At 57.3% G+C, this 21,937-nt stretch overlaps 8 protein-coding genes across 8 annotated transcripts; 3 read left to right on the top strand and 5 right to left on the bottom strand.

The window, feature by feature from the left end:
* Positions 1 to 44: 44 nt before the first annotated feature.
* On the bottom strand, positions 45 to 2,011 carry UV8b_01041 (uncharacterized protein; the record flags this gene model as incomplete). Its single annotated transcript, XM_043138539.1, has 4 exons — positions 45 to 209; positions 353 to 966; positions 1,097 to 1,645; positions 1,804 to 2,011. The coding sequence occupies 4 exons, from the start codon at positions 2,009 to 2,011 to the stop codon at positions 45 to 47; spliced, it is 1,536 nt and encodes a 511-aa protein (XP_042994473.1).
* A 1,103-nt stretch (positions 2,012 to 3,114) lies between these two features.
* On the top strand, positions 3,115 to 3,936 carry UV8b_01040 (uncharacterized protein; the record flags this gene model as incomplete). The annotated part of the gene is made up of 3 exons (XM_043138538.1): positions 3,115 to 3,310; positions 3,480 to 3,618; positions 3,705 to 3,936. 3 exons carry the CDS (start codon positions 3,115 to 3,117, stop codon positions 3,934 to 3,936), a joined length of 567 nt encoding a protein of 188 aa, XP_042994472.1.
* Positions 3,937 to 4,644: 708 nt separating this feature from the next.
* Positions 4,645 to 5,088, bottom strand: UV8b_01039 (uncharacterized protein; the record flags this gene model as incomplete). Its single annotated transcript, XM_043138537.1, has 2 exons — positions 4,645 to 4,899; positions 5,005 to 5,088. The coding sequence occupies 2 exons, from the start codon at positions 5,086 to 5,088 to the stop codon at positions 4,645 to 4,647; spliced, it is 339 nt and encodes a 112-aa protein (XP_042994471.1).
* A 5,675-nt stretch (positions 5,089 to 10,763) lies between these two features.
* On the bottom strand, positions 10,764 to 11,129 carry UV8b_01038 (uncharacterized protein; the record flags this gene model as incomplete). Its single annotated transcript, XM_043138536.1, has 2 exons — positions 10,764 to 10,782; positions 10,888 to 11,129. 2 exons carry the CDS (start codon positions 11,127 to 11,129, stop codon positions 10,764 to 10,766), a joined length of 261 nt encoding a protein of 86 aa, XP_042994470.1.
* A 747-nt stretch (positions 11,130 to 11,876) lies between these two features.
* UV8b_01037 (uncharacterized protein) lies at positions 11,877 to 12,218 on the top strand (the record flags this gene model as incomplete). Its single annotated transcript, XM_043138535.1, has 1 exon — positions 11,877 to 12,218. One exon carries the CDS (start codon positions 11,877 to 11,879, stop codon positions 12,216 to 12,218), a length of 342 nt encoding a protein of 113 aa, XP_042994469.1.
* Positions 12,219 to 13,541: 1,323 nt separating this feature from the next.
* On the bottom strand, positions 13,542 to 14,563 carry UV8b_01036 (uncharacterized protein; the record flags this gene model as incomplete). The annotated part of the gene is made up of 4 exons (XM_043138534.1): positions 13,542 to 13,668; positions 14,071 to 14,235; positions 14,322 to 14,424; positions 14,503 to 14,563. 4 exons carry the CDS (start codon positions 14,561 to 14,563, stop codon positions 13,542 to 13,544), a joined length of 456 nt encoding a protein of 151 aa, XP_042994468.1.
* A 1,387-nt stretch (positions 14,564 to 15,950) lies between these two features.
* On the top strand, positions 15,951 to 17,279 carry UV8b_01035 (uncharacterized protein; the record flags this gene model as incomplete). The annotated part of the gene is made up of 4 exons (XM_043138533.1): positions 15,951 to 16,112; positions 16,202 to 16,741; positions 16,860 to 17,100; positions 17,203 to 17,279. 4 exons carry the CDS (start codon positions 15,951 to 15,953, stop codon positions 17,277 to 17,279), a joined length of 1,020 nt encoding a protein of 339 aa, XP_042994467.1.
* A 192-nt stretch (positions 17,280 to 17,471) lies between these two features.
* Positions 17,472 to 21,142, bottom strand: UV8b_01034 (uncharacterized protein; the record flags this gene model as incomplete). Its single annotated transcript, XM_043138532.1, has 2 exons — positions 17,472 to 18,581; positions 18,656 to 21,142. 2 exons carry the CDS (start codon positions 21,140 to 21,142, stop codon positions 17,472 to 17,474), a joined length of 3,597 nt encoding a protein of 1,198 aa, XP_042994466.1.
* Between the last annotated feature and the right edge of the window lie 795 nt (positions 21,143 to 21,937).

Genomic DNA, 21,937 nt, shown 5'->3' with positions numbered 1-21,937 from the left:
AACATTAAAACCGTCGCCAGCCCCCCCCCGTCGACTCTCAACTCTTATAAGCAAGCCTCCACCACCTGCACCAGCTGGCTCCGGGGCACCTTTCCCGCAAGCTGCTGCAGCAGCACCGTCGCCAGCACCGCGTTCGAGCCGTCCGTCTGCCCTCCCGCCGCGCCGTCGCCGCTCAACAGGGCCGCGTTGAAGGCCCACGCGGTTGGGAACTTTGTGTGCCAGCCAACCAGCCACAAGTCAGCAAAACAAATAACTCCGGTCCGATCTGCAGGGCGGGCGTTTCGGGATTTTTCCCCTCTTTTTTTTTATTTTTATTTTTATTTTTATTTTTTTTTTTTTGCGGCGGGCTTACCTCTCTCTTGAGCGTCTTCTTGAGCGCCTCGAGCGCCTGTGGCTTCAGGTCCGGCTTGTCCAGCAGCGGGGCCAGCTGGCCCGCCAGGCTGGCCCGCGCGGCGGACGACTCGGCGTGCAGCATCGCGCGGGCCGTCTTGGCCATCTCGTCGCGGAAGCCGCGCCGCTCCCAGGGCGGCCAGGTGTGCGTCGCGCGGAAGACGTCCGCCACGGCCCGGGGCAGCCTCCTGCTGCGGCTGGCGTGCTGCTCCGCGGCCAGGGGCGTGTTGCCCAACGCGGCGGTGTAGTAGGCCGTGGCGGCGGCGTCGAGGCTCTCGAAGCCGGCGGCGTGGACCTGCCGCACGACGGCTTCGATCCTGCCGGCCAGCTCGGCGGGCGCGTCGGCGGAGCACGGCTGCGCGGGCGGGGTGGCCGCCAGCGAGGACGAAAAGCCGCCGCCGCCGCCGCCGCCGCCGCCCAGGGGGTCGAGGGCCGGTAGCGACGGTCGGGCTTTGCCTTCGTAGCCGGCTTTCCAGGCGGTCCGGGCGCCGTCGTAGACATACTCGAGAGGGTCCATGCGGCCGGGGGTAAAGGGCTCCATGTAGTTCAGGGGGGACGGGTTCAACCCAATCACGGCTGGACTCTCTGGGTTAGCATCGACCTGGTTGGGAGGAACGGTCGTCACGTTCCCAGGCGCCAGATGCGGGAGCGGCGGAAGAAGAAGAAGAAGAAGAACAGCAGCAGCAGCAGCAGCAGCACTGCTTACCTGGCGGCAACGCATCCACCGGGCTGTACTGCGGTTGCACAGCAAACGCCGGCTCCGGGCCCAGCGTGCTCAGCTTGTCGAGCAGCTCCGTCTGGAAATGCAGGCAGTCGAGAAAGTCCTGCGACACCTCGGCCGGCTGCTCGACCTCCCATCTCGCCGGCGGGGACAGCAGCCCGTGGGAGGCTTGCGGGGAGGGATAGCCGCGCGGCGGGCTGTGGAGATACTGCGCGTTGTGCGAGTAAAAGGCCGGCTCCGGCTCGTGCGTAGCAACCTTGTCGTATGTGCCACCCGGGAGCACCGCCATCTCCGCCGCCAGCGGCGACGACCCCTTCCTCCCCCCAGCGTGGGCGTGCGCAGCCGCCAAGCTCGGGCTGATGCCGCTCGGGTGCCCCATGCCGACGACATCAGGCGCCGCCGCCGTAAACGCTCCGTCCGCCCCGCGCGGCATCTCGGCGTCCCCGTGCCCACGACCGGGCTGCTGGTGCCGCAGACGCTCGTGGCTGTCCAGCCGGGCCTGCAGCTCTCCCAGCCGTGCCTTCATCCGGTGACCTGCGGCAAGCATCTCGTCAGCTCTGCCTGAACACCACCAACAAACCCCACCTCCCCCCTTTCCCCCTTACCCCCTTTTACCCTTTTCCTCTCTTCCCCGGCAAAAAGATGCACACGCCGGGCTAGCGACCCAGATTCAACTGCCGCCAAGGACTTACGATACGTTCTCTGCGCCACCCTGTTTTGTATCCTCTTCTTCTCCTTGGGGCACTTGACCCTCGTCCAGTCGTCCTCGGTGCTGACCTCCTTCTCGTGGGGTGGACACGGCGGCGCCGAGGGCGTCTTGACGTGCTGTTTCCGGGATCGGTTCCGGGGTCGACTCGCCGCCGGCGGCTGCTCCTTGCGGCCTGGCGACGCGAACGTCATGGAGAGCGGTGATGAGGACGCCGTGGCCGAGGTCGAGACGGGGGAGACAGGGAGGGGTGCGGGCGCGAAGCACGTCGGATCGACGGAGACGGCCCAGGAAGCTTCTGGCGGCACGGTCATCGTCGTTGGACTCCTTTCTTTCCCCTCGGGGTGAGCGTTGGCGTGGGCGGCTTACATGTACTTTAGGCGAAATGACTCAAGTCGTCTTCTGCAGCCAGGGGAAAACCGGAGACCGAAAAGCAAAGCGCCCCGGTTCGAAACTCGGTAGGAAACGAACGAATGTGTGCTCTGGACGAGGCTTGGGGACGGGGGCTCGGGGACGGGATGTTATATGGGAACACAAGGAGACTGACTGGCGGCGGTCCGTTTGATGAGAAACGATGAAAGATGCAAATCCAAGCACACCGTGGGTGGTGACCCAGCGTACGGATTGCCGACCTCCTCCTCACCAGACGTTTGCCATGGAGCGGAGAGCCACAGCCCGGTCCTGCATTCAGGTCCGCCACTCCAGCGCGCCCATAGCTGTCCATCTTTCCCGCTCTCGGCGACGAGGGAGTATGGCCAAGCAGCCATGACTTGACTTGATCCCACTTACACGACCCCATCGGGACCCGTGTTTTATTTTTTCCCCACGCAAAAAAAAAAAAAAAAAAAAAAAAAAAAAAAAAAAAAAAAAAACTGCCAAAAAGAACCTCACCCCTCGGCCCGTCTCTCCAGGTGTTGGTCCGCAGTGTGCACCTCTTGGTCTCGCAAACGAGCCACACGAGTTGCTAGCTCCTGAGCCCCTGGGGCACAGGATCAGTTGTGATGGATACAGGCAAGACATCCAACCATTGATCTGTCAAACTTGTCGTCGTCGTCCCAGGGGCATGCCTGCCCCGAGGTGAGGGGGGAGGGGTGGGCATGTCTCGAAGGCAGTCTTTGCGCAATTCGTCTGGGGTAAAAGGGAGGGTGCACCGGGAGGGGGGTTTGGATTGCAGGGGGCGTGCTTGTGACGGATTGGGAGGAAACAATCCCGTCGACGCCCTTTTGGCCAGACGCAGACGGGCGTGGTCAAGCGAGGCCCAGGGCCTGGGTATACGGTGCAGCGTGCGGCATGCGGCATGCGGCATAGAAACGAGGCGGCGCCGCCGGCATGGCTCTTCTCGCCGGACACACGGCCGTACGTGCAGCAGGCTTGCAGACCAATACTTCTCGTGGCTCCTCAGCAGGACGAGAACGGTAAGCTTTGCGGGGTGCGAGACGGCTCGGGCAGTTCGTCGGAAACTCTGGCTCCTGCCAAGGGAGGTGGCTTTGAAGGTGCTGTGTGTGCTTGCTGGAAGCAGCGCTCGCGTTCAGACCCGGTACGGAGGCCTGGTATTGGGGGAAGCAGGCAGCACGCAAGAGGCAAGGGGAGGCAGAGGTAGGCTACGTGCTTCGCCTTTGCCTTTCCCCTACCTATGCTTTCCCTTTGGCTGGCCCGAGGCAGAGCCAACTGGTCCGCAAGCCGCACCTCTCGTGGTAATCCGGATGCAGACGGGCATCTGGAATCTCGGCCATCAGCTTGGCCCCAAGTCCAGCTGCAGCAAGCAGAAGCAGCGCACATGTGAGAGGGTGGGGGATGACTTGTCCGGTTTTTCTTCTGGCTTGTCTTGGAGGCGTGCCTCTGCCACACGCTTTCGACCTGCTGCTGCGGCTTTGCGACCTGCGACAGCAACTGGCGACTCTGGGGCGTGCGGCGAGCAACAAGCAACAAGCGACGAGCGACGAGCAAGAAGCAGCAAGCAGCAAGTGACGAGCAGCGAGTGACGAGCAGCAATCGACGAGCAGCAAGCGACGAGCAAAGATCCCAGAAACAGTACCAGTACCAGTGCAGTCTGCCCAGCTGGGGGCTCCTCGAGTTCCGGCCGGTTACGTTGCGTCGTCTGATACCGAGCCCGCCATAGGCCCTTCTCCGCTTCTCAGGGCTCGTCATCAGTCACTTCCATCCAGTACGTGAGTACAAGTCCGTAGTCGTCACGTACAAGCATCGGCCGGCCCACACGTCATCGCGTCTCGTGCATCCCTCCCCTCGGCGCGACCACTGCGGCCCAGAAGCCCCAAAGGAGATCCGTCCCGAGCAGAACAACACAACACAACACAACTTGACCTAACCACCTGTTTCTCCTGCTCCGTGGCGGATGGCACCAGGACGTCAACTTCCAACGTGGCACGGGAGACGGCCTCGCACCAAAGAGGCATTGACGCTAGGGGCGGCCCAATCCGCTGGCCGGCCGGCCCTCGCCCGTGGCTCCACTGTCCAGTCAATCGAAAGACTTTCCGCTGAGCTGCTAGACAGAGCATCCGCCCATCCCGCGGTCCAAAGCCCTGAAAGAGTGGGTAAGTATGGCAAGTATGTCTCCAGGGCTTGCCGGCCTAGCGCAGGCCGAGGGCTCCAGTCTGTGAGTCTGTGCCGGACGGCAGCCAATCAGACGGCTGCCCCGGTGCTGGGCAGCTTTCTTTTTTTCCAGCGACCCAGCTACCCGCGGAAGCACTGTAGATCTCGCACCTAATCTTGCAGAGTTGGATGGATTGACATTCGCCCACCCTCCCGACGCAATCCGGGCTCCGGATTCCGTGGTACTGTACTGGAGGCTTTCCCAATCAAAGCGGGCTTATCCATGTCCACACAGGACGGGGCAGTTTGTGGAAAACGTCACCACGCCGTGCTTTCCATTTCCCACACTGGCGCGTCCTTGACTTCTTGCTTGCTCAGGCGGGCCCGCCATCTCGTTGCCAAATCCATGCGTGTTGCGTGTTGCGTTGCCGCCCCTGGTCCCAGCCAGCCAGCCCTCCTCCTCCTCCTCCTGCTGCTGCTGCTGCTGCTGCTGCTGCTGCTGCGTGCCCCACGCCACACTCAGAGGGTGAGACTATCACGTCCCCGCGAGTGGTACACCAGATGTGCAAAGTTGACCCGTCGAAAACTGAGCCCCAAGAAGTGTCAGCCTGAGCCCTTGATCAAGACTGAAAATCACGTAGCTGAGTTTGCCAGAGTCGGAGCTGGACCGCACCCAAACATGACACAATGGCAAAGCCCGAGTCTCCTTTGGTCGGGACATGGTTGATTCACTCGACAGGCTGGATTTCCCGAGCAACGCACTTTTGTTGCCGCCGCCGCAGTCCGACCATGAATGTGAATCACTTGCAAGTTGCGACCAAGGCGACGGTGCCATGATTGGCTGGAGCCAGACTGGAGACTGGGTGCCTTATCTGATCCTGGTGGCAGTTGCAGACGCCAACGCAATGCTCACGTTGTGGGCTGCTGCTGGCCCTTGTGTCAACGTCGCGAAAATGTTTATCTGGCTCTGTGGAAGCTTCTCCACGTACTCCGTGCCTTAGCGACGGACGATCCGTCATGCTGGGCGCTCCGAGGGAGGGCTACATTGCAAGTTGTGAGCGTGCATACTACATACTCCGTAGTACTGGGAGGTGTTGGTCCGAAGACTTGGGGGTTGGGAGGGGGAAGGAGACGGGCTGGGGGGGGGGGGGGGACTGCTTCATGACTGACCCATGCCGCTGGAATTAAACCTCTCCCTCGCGGCTTTGGAAAGATCCTCCAATCAGTTCTGACCGATCCTTATAGCACGTAGCCTTGCGCATGATCGGGGAGCTTGCAAAGCAAGAAATGCTGCGTTCCTCCACATGCTGCAAACAAATGCGTACGCGCATCGACCTCGTCCCTTGACCGGCGGGGGAAAAGCAGCCATGCCTCACGCTCTCTCCCAGTCTCTCCCATCTTATCGGTTCAAGTCCGCGGAAATCTGGTCGACTTTGTCACGTCGCCACGAGTTGCAGTTGCAGGTGGCTGTTTCCAGTGCTGGGTCGCCCCCCCACAAACTCAGAATCCGTCAGCCGCCCTCCCAGGCCCTACGGAGTACAAGTTGTTCAAATTTTGCATCATGCTCTCACTCCGCAGACTTGGTGATGGGACTTGTTTTCCGTCCCCTGCGTTTGCCATCAAGCTGGGTCATGCTGATGACGTCGTGCACATTTTCAAAAATCCGCCTGCCAAAAGTATTAGCATCATGACCAAACCATGCGCGAGAACAATTCCAAACCATCCCTCGCTTGACTTGGCTTAGCTTGCCAGGGAAACACGGGTGACGGGATTCTTTGAATTCTCCTCAGGCTTTGAACTAGGCAAGTGCCTCGTCGACAACGGTCGTCGTAATGATCCCTCAATGTTCTTTCGGCCCCCACCCGGCCCGACATGGAATATAGCAAAAGTATATCATGCAGGCCATTCGAGCCGTGGCCGCTATCAGCCCGAGTTTTGTACCGAGTACTTCCAATCCGCCGGTGTTCATGAGCCAGGAAGCAAAGTACTGATATATTCCATGGCTCTCCAGTCCTGTCTTTGATGGGCAGAAACGATTACCAAAGGCCAGTCTCCGCATCCAACACGATATTTGTACTCTCTCGATCGAGGTTTCACTCAACCTGGCGGGGATACTGCATTTTCTTCGTCATTGGCATACTCTCTGGGATCCCCAAGTGCCTGCCTCCGAGATTGCGGTAGATGCAAGAAAAATCTCGCAACGTACGCAGTAGTGCAGTTCTAAACGCTGAAACGGCTGTAATTCAGACAGCAGATAGAGCCTTGTTGTCAATAACACTTGCTGTCCATCAGGGTGGACACAATGAACGGCCTGCATGACAACTGAGCCGTCTGAAAGGCGTTCGAAACAAAATAGCAGGCAACGTCTATTAGGCTGAAATGTGACCTCGCCAATACCTACCTAGCTAGTGATCATTGATCAATCACTTCCGCCCGGCCGCTTCACTCGGCAGGAATTGTTGTCTTTCCAGCTGTTTGGTCCAGGAGTCAGCGACCTGAAATCTGCATGCTGACCACCCATTCAAAGCCTGATAGGCGTGACCCGTTAGCGCAGAGGTCGAGGGCGGAAACAATTTGTCTTTACCGACAAACACGGCCGGCCAGACTACTTTGAGGCAGCAAGAGGTTGGCGGTTGCCCAAGGGTGCTGAACGCTGGTTTGATATCAATTTGCTGTAAACCAATCATGTATCGCTCCGACGTGTCTGGCCCTCTCCGTCTCCAACCTTGTTGCTTCACCTCAGCTGGCGTCATGTTCAGCCAGTTATGCTTACCAACCTTCTCAGGAGAACAAACCAAATCCTGACTCCCAGGCATCTTGAGCGTTGACGTCTCATCTCATTGGACCACTCTTCAGTTTCCAAGCAGTTTTCAGCGCCGCAGAAACAAGCCCTCAGACAGCCACAATAACATCAATGCGATCCAAGCTGGCTCGTCCAAACTCGAGAGCCTCAGGAACCGCAGGGCTCTTGGGCTTCGGTTCTTCGGGTCGCTTTTCAGGCCGGACAACGTGCGACAACTGATCTTCCTACCCGCTACTCATCATAACCTCGTCACCTCGCATGGAGGGAGACCACGGATTTAGTATGGTGTGTTGACGCTTTGAGATGGTGGCCTTTTTAGGAGTCGCAGTGGCTCTCTGGAGTCAATTCTGAAAGCGTAGTTTAAAGCCCCGTGGGCTTCAAGGGTTGTTGCGATCCTGCACAATTTGATTTGGATCGGCAGCATCCTTGAAGGATCGATTGCGACTTGAAACCTAACCCGTGCAAGGGTTCAGAACTTCAATGAGCTTAACTTGCAAGTGAGGCCCTGGCAACCAGAGCCAACGAGCCCCTCTGCCCACTGAGCTTTAGCCGTTGTGCAGGAAGTCGGTGAAGGGTGTCCAGCCCTTGGCTCGCTTCCATCCAAGTACTCCGTAACCAGCACGTCCACTGGAAACCTCGACTAAACGGTGATGGTTTTCCACAATTTCTATGTAGAACGCACATTGCAGTGTCAGTGGCTCATTTGGGAACGTTGCAACACACGATCCTTGCGTTTATGCAGAATCTGAGCCCTATGACCAGCTTTGTGGCACAGACAAATGACGAGTCACCATTTGCCTTCTGCGATCAATCGCTCGTTGCAATGGAGACGTAAATCGGCAACATGGATGCTCATGGGAGGCCAACAGCTGCTCTAACAACAGCTTGAGTATGCACTTTCGAATGGCAATCTGAATCAATACTGTAATCCTTTCGTCATGATGGAGAGCTGATCGCAATGTGTAAATGCTGTCTTTGCAACGCAGCAGAACATGATGCAAACTGCTGATAACGTGGGATTGTGTTTGAGCGTCAGCGGTACGGCATTGGTTCATTTTGCGTCAAACAGGACACCCCCCCCCCCATTACCCAACGAATATGTAATGTTCGTGTCTGGATAGCTAGGCGATTTAAGCTGCCAAGTTGTTTCTGTTGCTGATCTTTGTATCGGTCGTGATGAGTTCTGAAGGTGAATCTCTATGGATGGCTTGTGGAAGTGTGTTAATTTTGCTTCTTCCTGGAAGTTGTTGTCCAAATCACTTGTCCCTTGGTCAAAGTTGGCCCCAAAAAATGCTTCGACTCAGATCCCCAGTGAGATGTCGACAGCAAGAATAATTTCCAACGTCCTTCCACTCAACTCTCGGGAAATCACGTGTTATCATGGTTCGGTTCCTGCCACACGACGGAGTAGAGGTCAGCAATACGCCAGCCTAACTGCGTGTGTTGAGTCGGCTGCAAAGGTTCATGCCGAGAATCTCTTATCATTTAAGCATCCCAGGCTCCTTCGAGATCAAGGGGCTGACGATTCTGACTCTTTTTCTAGTCGAGAGTTGGTGCTGATGAAAATTACACGCACGTGCTGGCAACTGCACCTGCGCGTCGCGTCGCACCTGCCAATTGACGGCTACTGAAAGAGAACGACTGAAGCAGGTGCGACGGGTGAAAGACTGACCGTGACCGAAGTTGAGCAGTCGACATTGGACCACCCAACATCCAAGGCCGGCGGTGGATTGCCTCACCTTTTCGCCTGTGAATATTCCACCCATGCATCTTTTCAGCTGCCTTTCTTCTCAGCAAGCCTTGACGGCCCACGAGGCACATGAGATACCGCCTGTCCTAGCAGAACGCCCACGAAGAGAAGCTAACGGAGTCTCCACACGGGAACTGGGGTCTCTCCAGACCCGCGAGGCTGGGCCTGGCATGAACCCTCTGCGCAAGATTCACTAACCACCAGGGTTGGGTCGGACAAACAACAGGACGCTCATTGGTGTCAATGGGCGAGACTTTAGACGGGCCAAGGGATTACACATGTTCAAGAACCTCGCTTCCTGGTCGCGGTTTTATACAAGGCTGAAAGAAAGTCACAGATTCTGATACTTCAAAACTCCACATACGCGACTATCGATAATTATTTTGAATTCCGTCATATAGTTTGTGAGCTATAGCTCTCGATCTGTAGCCCCCCTCCACGTTGTTGAGTATTCGTTTGGTAAACAGTCGCTCTCAACATCAGAGTCAGCATATGTATGTCCACTTGAAAACACCAACCACAAGCCTGCCGGGTCGTTTGCTAAGGATCGATATGCTATACAATTTCCGTCATCCACGCGTTGGATTTGCGACTTCAAGCGGGAGCCAGGAAAAGTCTTCTTCATAACTTGCTTTGAAAATGATGCTGGGTTTTGTTTCTCGGTCGTGCTGATGTGATCTTGCTGCGTCATTACCGGGAAATTCTCAGGCCGTCCTGACCTTCCCAAAGGCGCATAAAATTTAGGAGTAACTACCAGATTTGCAATCTTACAATCGCCCTTGGTCCTCTCCCTTGCTGGCCATGATGTCTTGGATTGCTGAACTTAATTGGTTGATGAGCGAGTCGAATTCAAACATGGCAACGCGCTTTTTCACCCACCTGGCTTCTCTAGCATGATTCAGCAATTTGAGTAACTGATCTATGCATCGCCTCAGCATGAACTACCACCTCACCGGCGCCTACCCCGTCCTACAAGGTGGCAGAGACTGCACTTTCCCCGACAGGTTGCAGGCGGAAGTTGTCGTGGGGTACTAAGTACATAGCAAGTTGAAACTCTGACCTTTGCGATTTTTCAATTTCCCTCACGTCTTTCAAAACCATTTTATTTCGAACGGTGGGCAAAGTGCAACGAACCTTAGCTTTACAGTAGCATATTCTATTTCTCAAGCGAACCGGTAGTCTATGTTCGGCTTGTCACGGCACCAGTCTACAGTGCGTTGATCTATGTGTATGACTGCAGAATCGTCATGTCGCCAAACGGTTGGCGCATCGTTTCAACCTTTACCAACCGAGCTCACCCATTTGAATTGCGGGTTTGATTATTTATGCAAGATCACCATCTCCTCACCCTAGGACTTCGGGGATCGTCGTTGGACATTCTATCTTGAGAGATTGGACGAACTCATGACGTTGCATCTCTTACCAGCGCGCGGGAAGATGCATCAGCTCCGCGGCTATTCAATCGTTCCAGAAAGACAGCTTTGCAACGCTTACACAACGAGGATGAGATGATGAAAGCGAAATATCCATAATAATGCTCTGGGCCCAGTCAAAGAGTTTTCGACTTTGAGGCATGACATGCAAAGATACAAACCCTTTGCACCTCCTCTGAATTGTTGTTTTTGTTCCATCTTCACCTATTCTGATGCTATTTCTGTGAGCAGATTCCTTTGGAATTCAGTATGCCTTTTTCTGACGAGGGGGAGATTGTCGCGCAGCAATGGTCCGGCGAATAACTAGTAGAGATGCTCAATACGCCAGTGCCACGATTTTGATCATCTCACTGGCGTAGTGCCGGTTGCTCAAGCTAATGGCCACGGAGTGCGACGTTAGGCTTTTGCAACTAATGGATGCCGTGATGCCTGCACTGCATTGTTAGCTTGCCTTGGCAATCCCGACCTGAATGGACTGACATCATCATGTCTCGAAGCTCAGCCTACAACAATGCTGTATTTCTTTGTACTCACTGCGTTGGCAACCTTCTTCGTTTGTTCGGGGTCTTGTTCTTTCGGTGAAGCCGGAATACCAGGTATATCCAAAGTCGTGGCGTGGATTGCTCTGGGGATCGTAGCACAGACGATTTCCAGTTCTCGGACTGCGAATTTTGGCAATGACTCCTGTTCCACTCTTGCAGCCATTCGTATTCCACTAATGCGCCCGGAGGGATCTTCTCTGCCGCAACAATCTCTCGACGAGATGTCTCCCGCATGGGGAATATGACTCAAGATCTATGAGCCAGCTCCTCTGCATTTCCTTCATTTGTATCTCCTCCGCGACCATTTTTGGCAGGATTGCATGACGCTTGCTACAAAAGAAATCAGATCGAAAGATCGGTCGGCGACCGATTGAGAAAGTTGCAGCTGGGCACGGAGATCGCCAACGTCGAGTGCCATAATCGTTCATCAACTTTCAACTAAAATCGATCTTCCTCGGGGGCGAGCATTTGTGAACTTGTCCTCTCGGAAAAGGGGCCAATCACACTGCGCCTTGACGTGGATCTGCCGTATTTTTCTAGTTGACAATATTACCACCCTGTCAAGGCAATCTCTGCGGGTTTATCATCTGAACTGCCGAGAAAAGGAGCTTTCAGTGCCGCGTAATGCTTATGTACTGATCTCAATGAAACACTTATGCAGCACGTGCCGAGATCGACAGGGCATAGCAATTACTGTAGCCCGATTCGGTCGCGCCTAGGCCAGTAGCGACAGTGGAACACAAGCAACTATTCTATACCGGAATTTTTTGTCTCATTGAGTCTCACGCCAAGGTCATCTGATGGATGAAACCGTTTTAATTCCCGTGGGAATCCTAACTATCTTCAAGACGTCCTTTTGCGGCTCGCCAACAATGCTGGAGAAAATAACGCGAAAAATGATAACCAAGTCATAGCAAGGGGACCCTTCATGAACAAGAATCCAACACAATCGAAATATAACACAGGGGGGTGTCAAGGCCGATGTGTTCTTGTTCAAGGCGCACTCTCCTGATCCGCCGTCTAGGGGATTGCAGCGTACTGAGAGAGCTGGTTCCCGAAACCATTGGCAACATACAATATCGCTTTCTTGATGCCCATTGGCGTAATGACGACGACATGGACGCCTATCAGATGATGAATCCCCCCTGTTGCAGCCAGCGAAACCAGCAAATGGAGGCCAACTTTGGCAGTTTGACCAGACAGTTGGGGCAACAGCAACTTCCCAGCATCTGTCCCAGGTCCTCACGCCTGGCGCGTCAGCCGGAATCTCTGGCCGCTATTCAATCAGCGTCAGCGGATCCGTCAGTGTCGAATCTTGAGTAGAGAAGGATTCCCCGACCGAAAACTCAGTAGCCTATTCGACTGGCTTCGGCTCAGACAACTCGATAGTTGCTTTATTTGGCCGCAGAACCCAGAAATACCTAGATACCTGTATCAACCTGAGGATGACCACGCAGTATCCAGGCTGAGTCTCCCACCAAAGTCAACTTTAACGAGATAGTCACAGCTATTGATGACGCGTGCTCCGAGGTTCCGGCCATTCGACTGCTGTCCATTCTGTTCCCCTGGCGATAGCAGCCAATGCGTGTGTCTGACACAATTTGCAGCATATAGTACCAGGTCGTACCTGTTCCCCATCTTTGCTACATATCGTGTACATCTTGTGGTCGAACGGGCTACATGCCCCGATACGTAGTAGTTCTCTCACAAGACATGGTGCTACTGCAGCCCACGTAGTTGCTGTTCTCTCGTCTCCATGCCCCTGCTTCTGTTTCCTTGCCAACATGCTCATTTATCACCGTGTCGTTGTCATTAATTTTCTCAACAGAATTTCTCATCCGGGCGTCGTTATCCGGAAACTAGCAGTAAGTATTCTACTGCGTTTAAAGCGTCCAGAACCGATCTAGCCTAGTAAGTCTGAGTCTCCTCTTAATCTTGTTTCGGTGGGGTTTGGTCTGGATATGTTGACATCATTGAGCGCGGCTGTTGCGGGCCATGACATTGATAGGTATCAACATCTCTTGCGGCAAAATTCTGCTTAGCCCTGCCTGTCATTAATTCGCTTTTGACTTTTTTTATACACAGCGCTGTTTGCACCGAACTGCCCATCTCTTGGGAGGTAGGTGAATGCGCAAAGCCACAAGGCGTGACCCCGTCTCGGCTGAAAGGGTAATATGTCGCTCGAAAAGGGACATAGCCACGCAGCCCACGCTGCTCCTCGTAGGGTGGAAAAGACAAGAGGCTATCCGTACTCCTTGTTCTCCGAGGGTCCCAGTCGAGCATCATAGCGGATTCGGGATCAGTAGACGTTAGCGGCACGGAAGCTTCGCCGGGTTGTCAGTTTCTCAATTTGCGTTCTCCGAGCCTCATGTCTCAGGGCTGAAATGAGACGATGGCCTTGCCCATCAGCAGTGCGTAATGAATCTCGGGACTATCACTAGCCGATAACCTGTGCAGATAGCGTCCGACGACTTGCAAGTTGTGTGGTTACAGTTCCGTTCGATTTGTCGCGCCAGGCATCGGTCAACGACGGCGACAGTTGCTGCCCTCGACGCTGTCGCTCGAATCGGGGCAGTTGCATTAGAGCCGTACAACCTGGTTCTCCTTATATAGGAATGACTTGGAACATCCCCGATCTCTGCATCTTCAGAGCTCCTCATCATCGTTCATGCTTTTGCTGGAACTTCGATTGACAGAGCTCATGAAGCCCGTTTTCATCGCCCCTTTGCGCATCAGGAAATTCGGGTTCTTCCAAGCAAAACACCACTGCTCACTTATCACATGGCACAATGCCAGTCACAGCATGCGAGACTCTAGTTTATACAGACGCGCGGCCACTCTCCCCAGACACCCCAGGGCCCAGGGCCCAAGGCCATGATGTCAACACCCCTGAAGCACACACCCGGGGGAGTCGCGACAGCTGAAATGTCTCAGGTCATGGTACGATATGAAAGAGGCGGCCTTCTCGAGTCACGCCCACCCCGACAAAGCCATCAGAGGGATCGTTGAGAAACAAAAGTCTCTGACTGCACATTGTCACGCAGCCTGGAACAAAGCTGCACTTTGACTAGAGCGAATCCACGATGCGGCCACGACAGCAAACGGCATGCCTTGGATGAATGCCAGGACCCATCTAAGGGCTATGTTTCACCTACCCCCACCGCTTCCGTCATACCCTTGAGGACTGGGAACCGAAATTAAGGCAGGGGTGGGGTGGAGGGAGGTGTCGGTGCGATCGAGGCTTATATTTTGATTTGAATCATCTTCGCCAGCCGTGAGGGGAGCACAAGATCTAGCTGACGGGTGAGGCCAATGCCCATCGTGCCGGTAGCATGAGCCCCTTATACAGGCACTTCAATGAGTTTCAGAAAGAACTGCAGTCTGTGCGATACTGGGGCGAAAACAAAGCTTGATGGATGCTCTCACCGGTTCAACTCTGGCATGCAGGTTCTGCCCCTCGGCAAAGCCAAGAGCCACAAGGGGACCTGTAGCATCGCCGTGTCTGGAGGCGGATTCCTTCTTTCCTTCCCTAAGAAGAAGGCGTTGTGAGTCGGCTATCCGTATATGGTGTGACGATGAAGGAAAAGGGGGCGGCGGATCGACAGACGTGCTATGCTGTTGGAAGAACCTTGGACACGGCGCTTCTCGGGCCAGCGCAACGGCAACATGCAAATGCTGTGACAGAACTCGGGCCCAATGATGAGCTGGTAAGCTACTCAGCCACCCATGTCAGGTGCGACTCTGAAGAAACGACATGTCGGGACGGGGAAAATGCTCATGTTATCTGAGTTTCTGGTTGGAAAAAGTCATTCTCATCGAGCTGCTTTCTGCTTTCGCGGGCTCGGAAGAGTCCCAGACAGGGATGGCGATGCGCCGCGACTTACGGAGTACAAGAGTTTGGCGTCACGTCCCGATGCTTCGGCAGTCCAACCGGGCCGGCTGGTGGTTCTTGAAGCAAAACACACAAAGCGGGGAGTGGTTCGACGTGTTTGGGGCAGGAGACTTGCTCCATCCTGCATTCGGTACATATCGAGACCGAGAACTGCTGCCCTTTACTCCGTACGTCTCGTCTCGTTGCTGGGGCTTGAGGGTTTGGCCACGGGATGCCCATCCTGTCGTTTCCGAGCCTCGGCCCGCCTGGACCGTGTGCGACGAAGGCTGGCCACTGCCACCACCCCTCGCGCACAATCAGATAATCATGGAAGGCAGGACGCAATGCAGCAAAGACGCCACCCAGGTCGGTTCGCTCGTGGGTTCTCGTATGTCTCGCTTGCAACTCGACCCTCTTACGAGAGAGAGGACCCGGCACGGGCACGGGCCCTCTTGTGAGCCCGAGAAGAGGGGGACTTTTCCATCGTGTGTCTTTGGAGTCTGCAGCAGCTTTTGTACGACTGACGACGGACGACGGACGACGGACGTACTGGCAACGACGGATGACGGATGACGGATGACGGATGAGGGCGGCAGACGACTGGGCGGCCGACAAGTCACATTAACTTTGACGTGTGCCACGCGAGGAAAATGCAAAGGCGTAAATAAAAGTGCGAAAGCGCCAAACATGAAAAAAAAAAAAGATCCGATAACAAATCCCGACGACAACAAATCCGAGGACCAAAGGATGCGAATCTCGGCCCGCAGATGGCTAATTCCATCCATGTCGCTTCCGTCACATCCACTAGACAGACGCCATGGCTGCCTTAGGTACATAAGGTAGGTACCTTAGGTGCCTACGTACTGTACTTGTACTTACTGTACATGCACAGTACGCGCTGCTCGCCGCGCCACGCCGCTATGCGCCGCCCGTGCTCCCGCAGCCAATCGGCTTTCACCGCCGCAGCACGTTTCCAGTTACTGGGCAGCTAACGGAGAGTACAGTAAGTTGACAGTACAGAACATGCCGCCCAAGCTTGCCGGGGTCCACAAACGCCCCAGGCCTGCAAGGATCGGATCGAGCACGACGAGAGTCGAGGGTTTTGCTTGGGTAGAGTTGGGTAAGCCGATGACGTTTTGCGCGGGCATTTCTTCCTCTGCCTCCCAAGCAGCCACCTAGGAGAAATGGCCTTCACGATGCACTCCCACTCGGGCCAGTTCTGCCCCGGCCACGCGGCCGACCAGCTACAGGATATAATCCAGCGCGCAATCGCTCTGGGGTTCAACACAATCGGCCTGTCCGAGCACATGCCGCGATACGAAGAGAGGGACCTCTACCCCGAAGAGGTGAGTGCTTCCTTGGGGTCCCCCGCCCCCTCCCTCGCGTCTTTTCCTTCCTTCTTTTGCTTCTTCCATTCTCACCTCTGGGAACTTAGTTGCCCGACGCCCAGGCGTCGCTCCAGGCGCTCCCCCCCCGCCACGAAGCCTACCTCGCGGAGGCGCAACGCCTACAGACCGAGTTTCGGCGCGAAATCTCCGTCCTCATCGGCTTCGAAGCCGAGTTCATCCGCCCGTCGTACGCGCCCCTCGTGAGGAATCTCGCCCTGGCCCCCTGCATAGACTACTTCATCGGCTCGGTGCACCACGTGCACTCCATACCCATCGACTATGACGGCCCTTGCTTCCGGGCTGCCGTCGCCGCTGCGGGAGGCACGGAAGAGCGCCTGTACGAGGATTACTACGATTTGCAGCACGAGATGCTTCTCGCGCTGAGGCCCCGCGTCGTAGGCCACTTCGACCTGGTGCGTCTCAAGAGCGAGCGTCCAGACCGGGACGTGCGCGGCTGGAGCGGCGTCTGGGCAAGGATCACGCGCAACTTGCGGCTGGTGAGAGAGCAGGGCGGCTGGCTCGAATGCAACACGGCCGCGTTGAGGAAGGGGCTGAGCGAGCCGTACCCCTGTAGGGTCATTGCAGAGGTACGTAAACTTGATCTTTCACCTGTTCACTCATTCGTGTTTTTGCCCCCCCCCCCCCCCCCCCGTCTCGCAAACGTGTGCGCATCTTGGTTTGTTTCAAGGCCTGACGGCGAACAAGGAATGGGTCAAGATGAACGGCGCGTTTACAATGTCCGACGATAGCCACGGCGTCGCCCAGGTCGGCACGCACTACATGCCGGCTTTGTCGTACCTCGAGAGCCTGGGCGTCGAGAATCTGTGGACGCTGGAGCGCCAGCCTCACCACGGGTTGCAAAAGCCCGTCTTACTCGACAAGGCGGTTTCCATAGACGAGTTTAGACGACACTTGAAGATCATAGATGGCGACAAGAATTGCGCGCGTGGGTAAAAGGGTTTTTTTTTTTTTTTTTTTTTTTTTTTTCGATGCGCAAATTCACGTCATAAGGATGAATCGTGACCTTTTTTTGCACCGAATTACACAGGGTATCATGACAGCCGAGCCCAACCGGGAAAAAACCAACCGGAAGAAGAAAGATGCAAAAATATACAGGATAAATAAAAGCATCGGTGCTAGCAACAGCCATGAAGAAAATAAAAAAGGAGCAGGACCCGGGAAGAAGACATGTCGGCGTTGACCTTCTTTTGCATCGCTTCATCGAGGTAAACCGATGCCCCCCTTCCCTGCCCACCAGGAGGGGAAAAAAAAAAAGGTATAGAAAAAGGCAGTCTCATCGTCATATCGTCGTTTATATCAGGTCTTTGGTCGCGGCCCTGGCCACAAGGAGTGCGCAGTCGGCTTCAGCTCTGGCTTCGCATTTCCTGCAGGCTGGGTGCTCTCAGACGCGCCGCGTTTCCGCGCGGCGTTTTCGTCCGATCTCGGCGCAAAGGGTATGCCAGACGTGTACTGAAAGAGGCTGTTCTGCCGCCTCTTCGTTACAAGACTGGGAGATGCAGCTGATGGCGTCGGAACATATGCTGACGACCGCTTCGCCGCGGGCTCCAGGCCCTCTGGAGGGTGGGGGGGGGAGAATCGGCCGGCGTCGCTGGCTGGCTGTATGGCAACATGGGGCATATGGAGAGAGCTCCCCGCAGGGACTGTCTGCCCTGGTGCAGGAGACGGGGTGCTGGGCGGGTAGGAGTCCTCCACAGGAGTTGTTGGATCCCCGCTCAGAGACGGCGTCGGCGGTGCTCGCGGTTGACTGGCGCGCAGGCTCGGGGGAGCACGGTGCTCCTCCGGCGCCGTGGAAGCCGAAGACGATGCAGCAGCAGCAGCAGCAGCAGCAGCGGTGGGTGGCCTCCCTGGCTTAACCATGGTCTCCGAATCGTGGACGTGGACGTGGACGTGGACGTTCTTGCCACGTTCAGCCTTGCAGTTTGCTTCTTCCATGGCCTTTTGCCTTGCTTCCCTTTGCGACTGTGTAATCAGGTTGATCTTGATCTTCTTCATGCCCCTGGTGATATCCTCCATGTCGGCTTTCGGGTCGTCGCCCGCGACAGCAAGAGGAAAGCCCGTGGCTGGCGTTGGTGTGTCGGCGCCAGCCGCGACGGCCTGCTGCTGGCTTGTTCTTGCTGGAGTGCTCGCCGCTCTCGCGCCTGTGGCGTCTCTGGAAGCGGACTCCCTGCGTGTCGACGCCGCCCTGCCCTTGTGAACAGGCAGCTTGTCGCTGCTCTGCGTTCTGCCAGCCCGGGAGGTCGGCCGGCTTGCTGTCGTTCGCCTCGGGACGGGTGCCGTCGCAGGCACCGCAGGCACCGGCGGGACTTCCTCTCTCGGGGGTGTCAAAGCGGTGGGGGCGCCGCTCAACCGACCGCTCGGCCTCCTCGCAGACTGAGCTCCAAAGTGCGACCCGGCCGCCTGGCTCGCCTGTTCATGAGTGTGTAAGTCTCCATCCCCCCCCCCCTTTCTCTCATCATGGCATGTATGGCTGCTGCACTGACCTTGATTGGAGATGCCATAGGCGTAGTAGTAGTAGTAGTAGTGGCAGCAGCAGCGGTCTGCCTTCTTCTCGTCTTTGGCAGTGTGTTTTCGCCTGCCGTTTCTTCGTCAATGAGACCAATGGCCTTTGTCCTTCTTTCCCGCAGCGACATGCGCGACGCTGTTCGATCCGGCGCCGCTGGTGCTGGTGGCGGGATGCCGAGCAGGAGAGACTGTCGATCCCGTCGGGCCCGAGAGGCCTCGGCGTTTAGATCCTCTGGCCTGCAGCTGTCTGTTTGGCGATCGGACGGAATCAGGACGTTGCAGAGCTCCTTGGCCGCGACCACCCAAGACACCTCGGGCGGGGGAGGGGAAGGCGGGCGCAGCTGGACCGCCCTGGGATGCCCCGTGGACATGCTGGACAAGCTGCGCCGCATCCGGACCGGGTCGGCGACCCTCGCCGTGGAGGCTTGCGTCGGCGACGAGTAGGTCGGCGGTGTGGAGTTTCGCGGTTTCCTGGGCGGCGACGGCGGCTCCGCCGGCTGCTCGAGCTGGTCGAGCGAGCCGCTAGCCCACCAGGATGGATTGTACGGGGTCGACGGCCCTTGGCTCTCCGGGGCCGGGTTGCCGTCGCCGCCGCCGCCGTCGCCGCCGCCGCCGCCGCCGCCTACGCCTATCCTCTGGACCATCTCGTGCGCGAGACCTCTGGCCGCATGTCCCTGCCGGGCGGCGGCTCTCGCACCCCCGACCATGCCGCTCAAGTGACTCAGCACTCCTGAGCACAAGGCTCGATCGCTGTACCCGCCCTCGAGAACGCTAATCACCCGACCGTCCACGGCCAAGCCCTCCTCCTCGGCCAGCTTGACCACGTCTTGGGTGAGCTTTGCGTAGAACTCGGTGGGCACGTTGACGTGATGGCGTTGCATTCCGGAGCTCTCCCACTCGCTGGCATCGAAGCCGGCGGACAAGAAGATGGCGGCTCTGGGCTGCTGCCGGGATGCTTCCCGCAGCTTCTGTGCCTGGTTCCTCAAGTAGCTCCTCGTCTTGTCCAGCAGCGCACTGTACACCGTCTCGTACAGGTTCCAAAAGGCGTCCTCCGTCTCCCACGGCTGTAGGTGGACGTTCCACACGGTCTGCCCGTGGGCGTTGTCTATGCAGAGGCTGGCATTTTTGACCTTTTCCTCGTCGCCCATCTCGCAGGGAAAGGAGTTGATGTCGTGCAGGCTGAAGTAGCCAATGGACGTCTTCTTCCACGGCGCGTGGGCTTTGCCGACAGCGTTGGCCCGGGAATTGTGCTCCCAGGCTATGGACTGGGAGCCGTCGCCGTGGTGCAGGTCAAAGTCGATGATGGCGGCGTGGGTGAGCCCGTGGTTGAGAGCGGCATGCATGATGCCCACGTGCGCGTTGTTGACCCAGCAGAAGCCAGAAGGATGGGAAGCGGAGCAGTGGTGCCCGGGCGGCCTGACGCCAACAAATGCCTTGCGAGGCCCTTGTCCGAAGACGGCATCGACGGCTTCGCAAACGGCTCCCAGGGCCCCTTCCATGGCATCCAGCGACTCGGCGCATAGATACAGATCGCCTTCATGGAGCTTCTGCGGGGCCGGATGATCGGGCCCCCGGGGAATATCGGGCCGCTGCAGCTCCTTTCCTCCCATGGCCAGCTTCGACTCGGCCGAGTCGCACATGAGCTTCAGCTCGTCCATCCACCTTGTGCCGTGGACGTTTGTGACGGCCGGGGACGACAGAGACAGGCGCCTCGTCGTCTTGTGGATGCGGAAGGGTATGCTGTCGACGCGGCCGAGGTCCCTTTTGGGGTCGACGGGCAGGTCGCCGTGGCAATGCCGCCCTCCCAGCCGAACATAGGCCGTCGACACGCCGAGGATGCTGGCCTTGATGCGCTCCGGCCGCTCCACGATGGTGCTCAGGGCGTTGCGCGAGGTCCTGGGGCGGGAGAACCGATGCCCGTAGACGGCGTCGTTGAGAACAACAATGGTGTCGGTGGCGACGGCGGCTGCGGCGCCGTGGAGGGCTCCGAGCTCGGCCCGGAAGTAATCGTTTGCAATCGAGCTGGCCGTGGCGGGGGGCTCTTCCTCCTCGGGGGGCGTCATCCTGGCGGACGGCGACCGGAGCCGGCCATAGCTGGCTTGCCGAGACAGGGACCTCGAGGAGCCGTTGTTGTTGCCGCTGGCAGAACGCAGCGAGTTGGCGGAGGCTCTGCGCAGCAGGAGAGGCGTGCCGGAGCAGGAGGTGCGGCGCGAGCCTGGCCCGCTGGACGGGCTGCGCGACGGGTTCCGAGGCCGCGGCGAGGCCGACGAAGATCGAAGGGGGGGCGGCTGCAGGGGGGTGTTTGCCGCGGCGACGCTCCCGCGGCGAGGAGGCCTCGGCGCGGCGGGTTTCTGGGCCAAGGAGAGCTGGCTGAGCGATCGGGCCAGGGCCAGGCTGGCGTTGCTGTCGTCGCGGGCGACGGGCGCGGGGGCGGCTGGCTTGGGTCCGTGACGGCTGGACGTCATGGCAGCGGGCGATGACGACGACGACGCATGAGCCGGCGGAGGGGACAGACGGTGGATGATGAAAGCGCGGGGGCCCCGTCGAGAGAACAAAGTTCGCGCCGGGACGCAAAAAGGGGGCGACGACGATGCTGCGGTGTGTGTGGGCAAAGGGAACGGGCGTGTGTCAAGACAGCAGGGGGGGGGGGAGGGGGGAGGTTAAGGGGACGGCTGGTTCTGGTGGTTGTTTGTTTTTTTATTTTATTTTTAATTTTCATTCCCGTCCGCCGAGGGATGTGACGTGTGACGTGTTGCCCAATTGCGACCCGCGCCAGGCCGCGCCTGGTAAAGTGGGTCTTCCAGTTCGGTCGCGCGGCTGTTTTACAGGGCCGCGGGAGAGTGCCTGACAGGTGGTGAGATTCGCAGGGGTGCAGAGATGGAGATTGACAAAGGCAAGGGGTCGTGACTGTTGACGGATAAAAGGAAGCCATGTAAGACGGGGGATGGCTGGGGTCACTGTGGTCACTGTGGTCACTGTGGTCACTGTGGTCACTGTGGTGTTGCTGGCGTGGCTTGCTGGTTTGAACATCAGCCGCCGTTGATGCTATATTGTTCCATCTATGTATCGACGTCTAGTCTACCTTGCTGGGACCTTGAGGTCTGGTAGGAGCTGGTATATACATACCTACCTAGGTATGTAGCGTGTGCGTACAGTACAGGCTGTGTCCGGTGGGCTTACTTACGGAAGGGCTGGCGCTACATGTGGTCTGGTGCTGCCAATTACAGCGCCGGTGCCTGTGCGGCGTTGCCCTGGGGCAT

Source organism: Ustilaginoidea virens, chromosome 1, assembly GCF_000687475.1.
Source record: "Ustilaginoidea virens chromosome 1, complete sequence".
NCBI classification, from domain to species: Eukaryota; Fungi; Ascomycota; class Sordariomycetes; order Hypocreales; family Clavicipitaceae; genus Ustilaginoidea; species Ustilaginoidea virens.
Note: the sequence above shows the minus strand (reverse complement) of the source record. Positions and strands in the feature narration are given on the sequence as shown.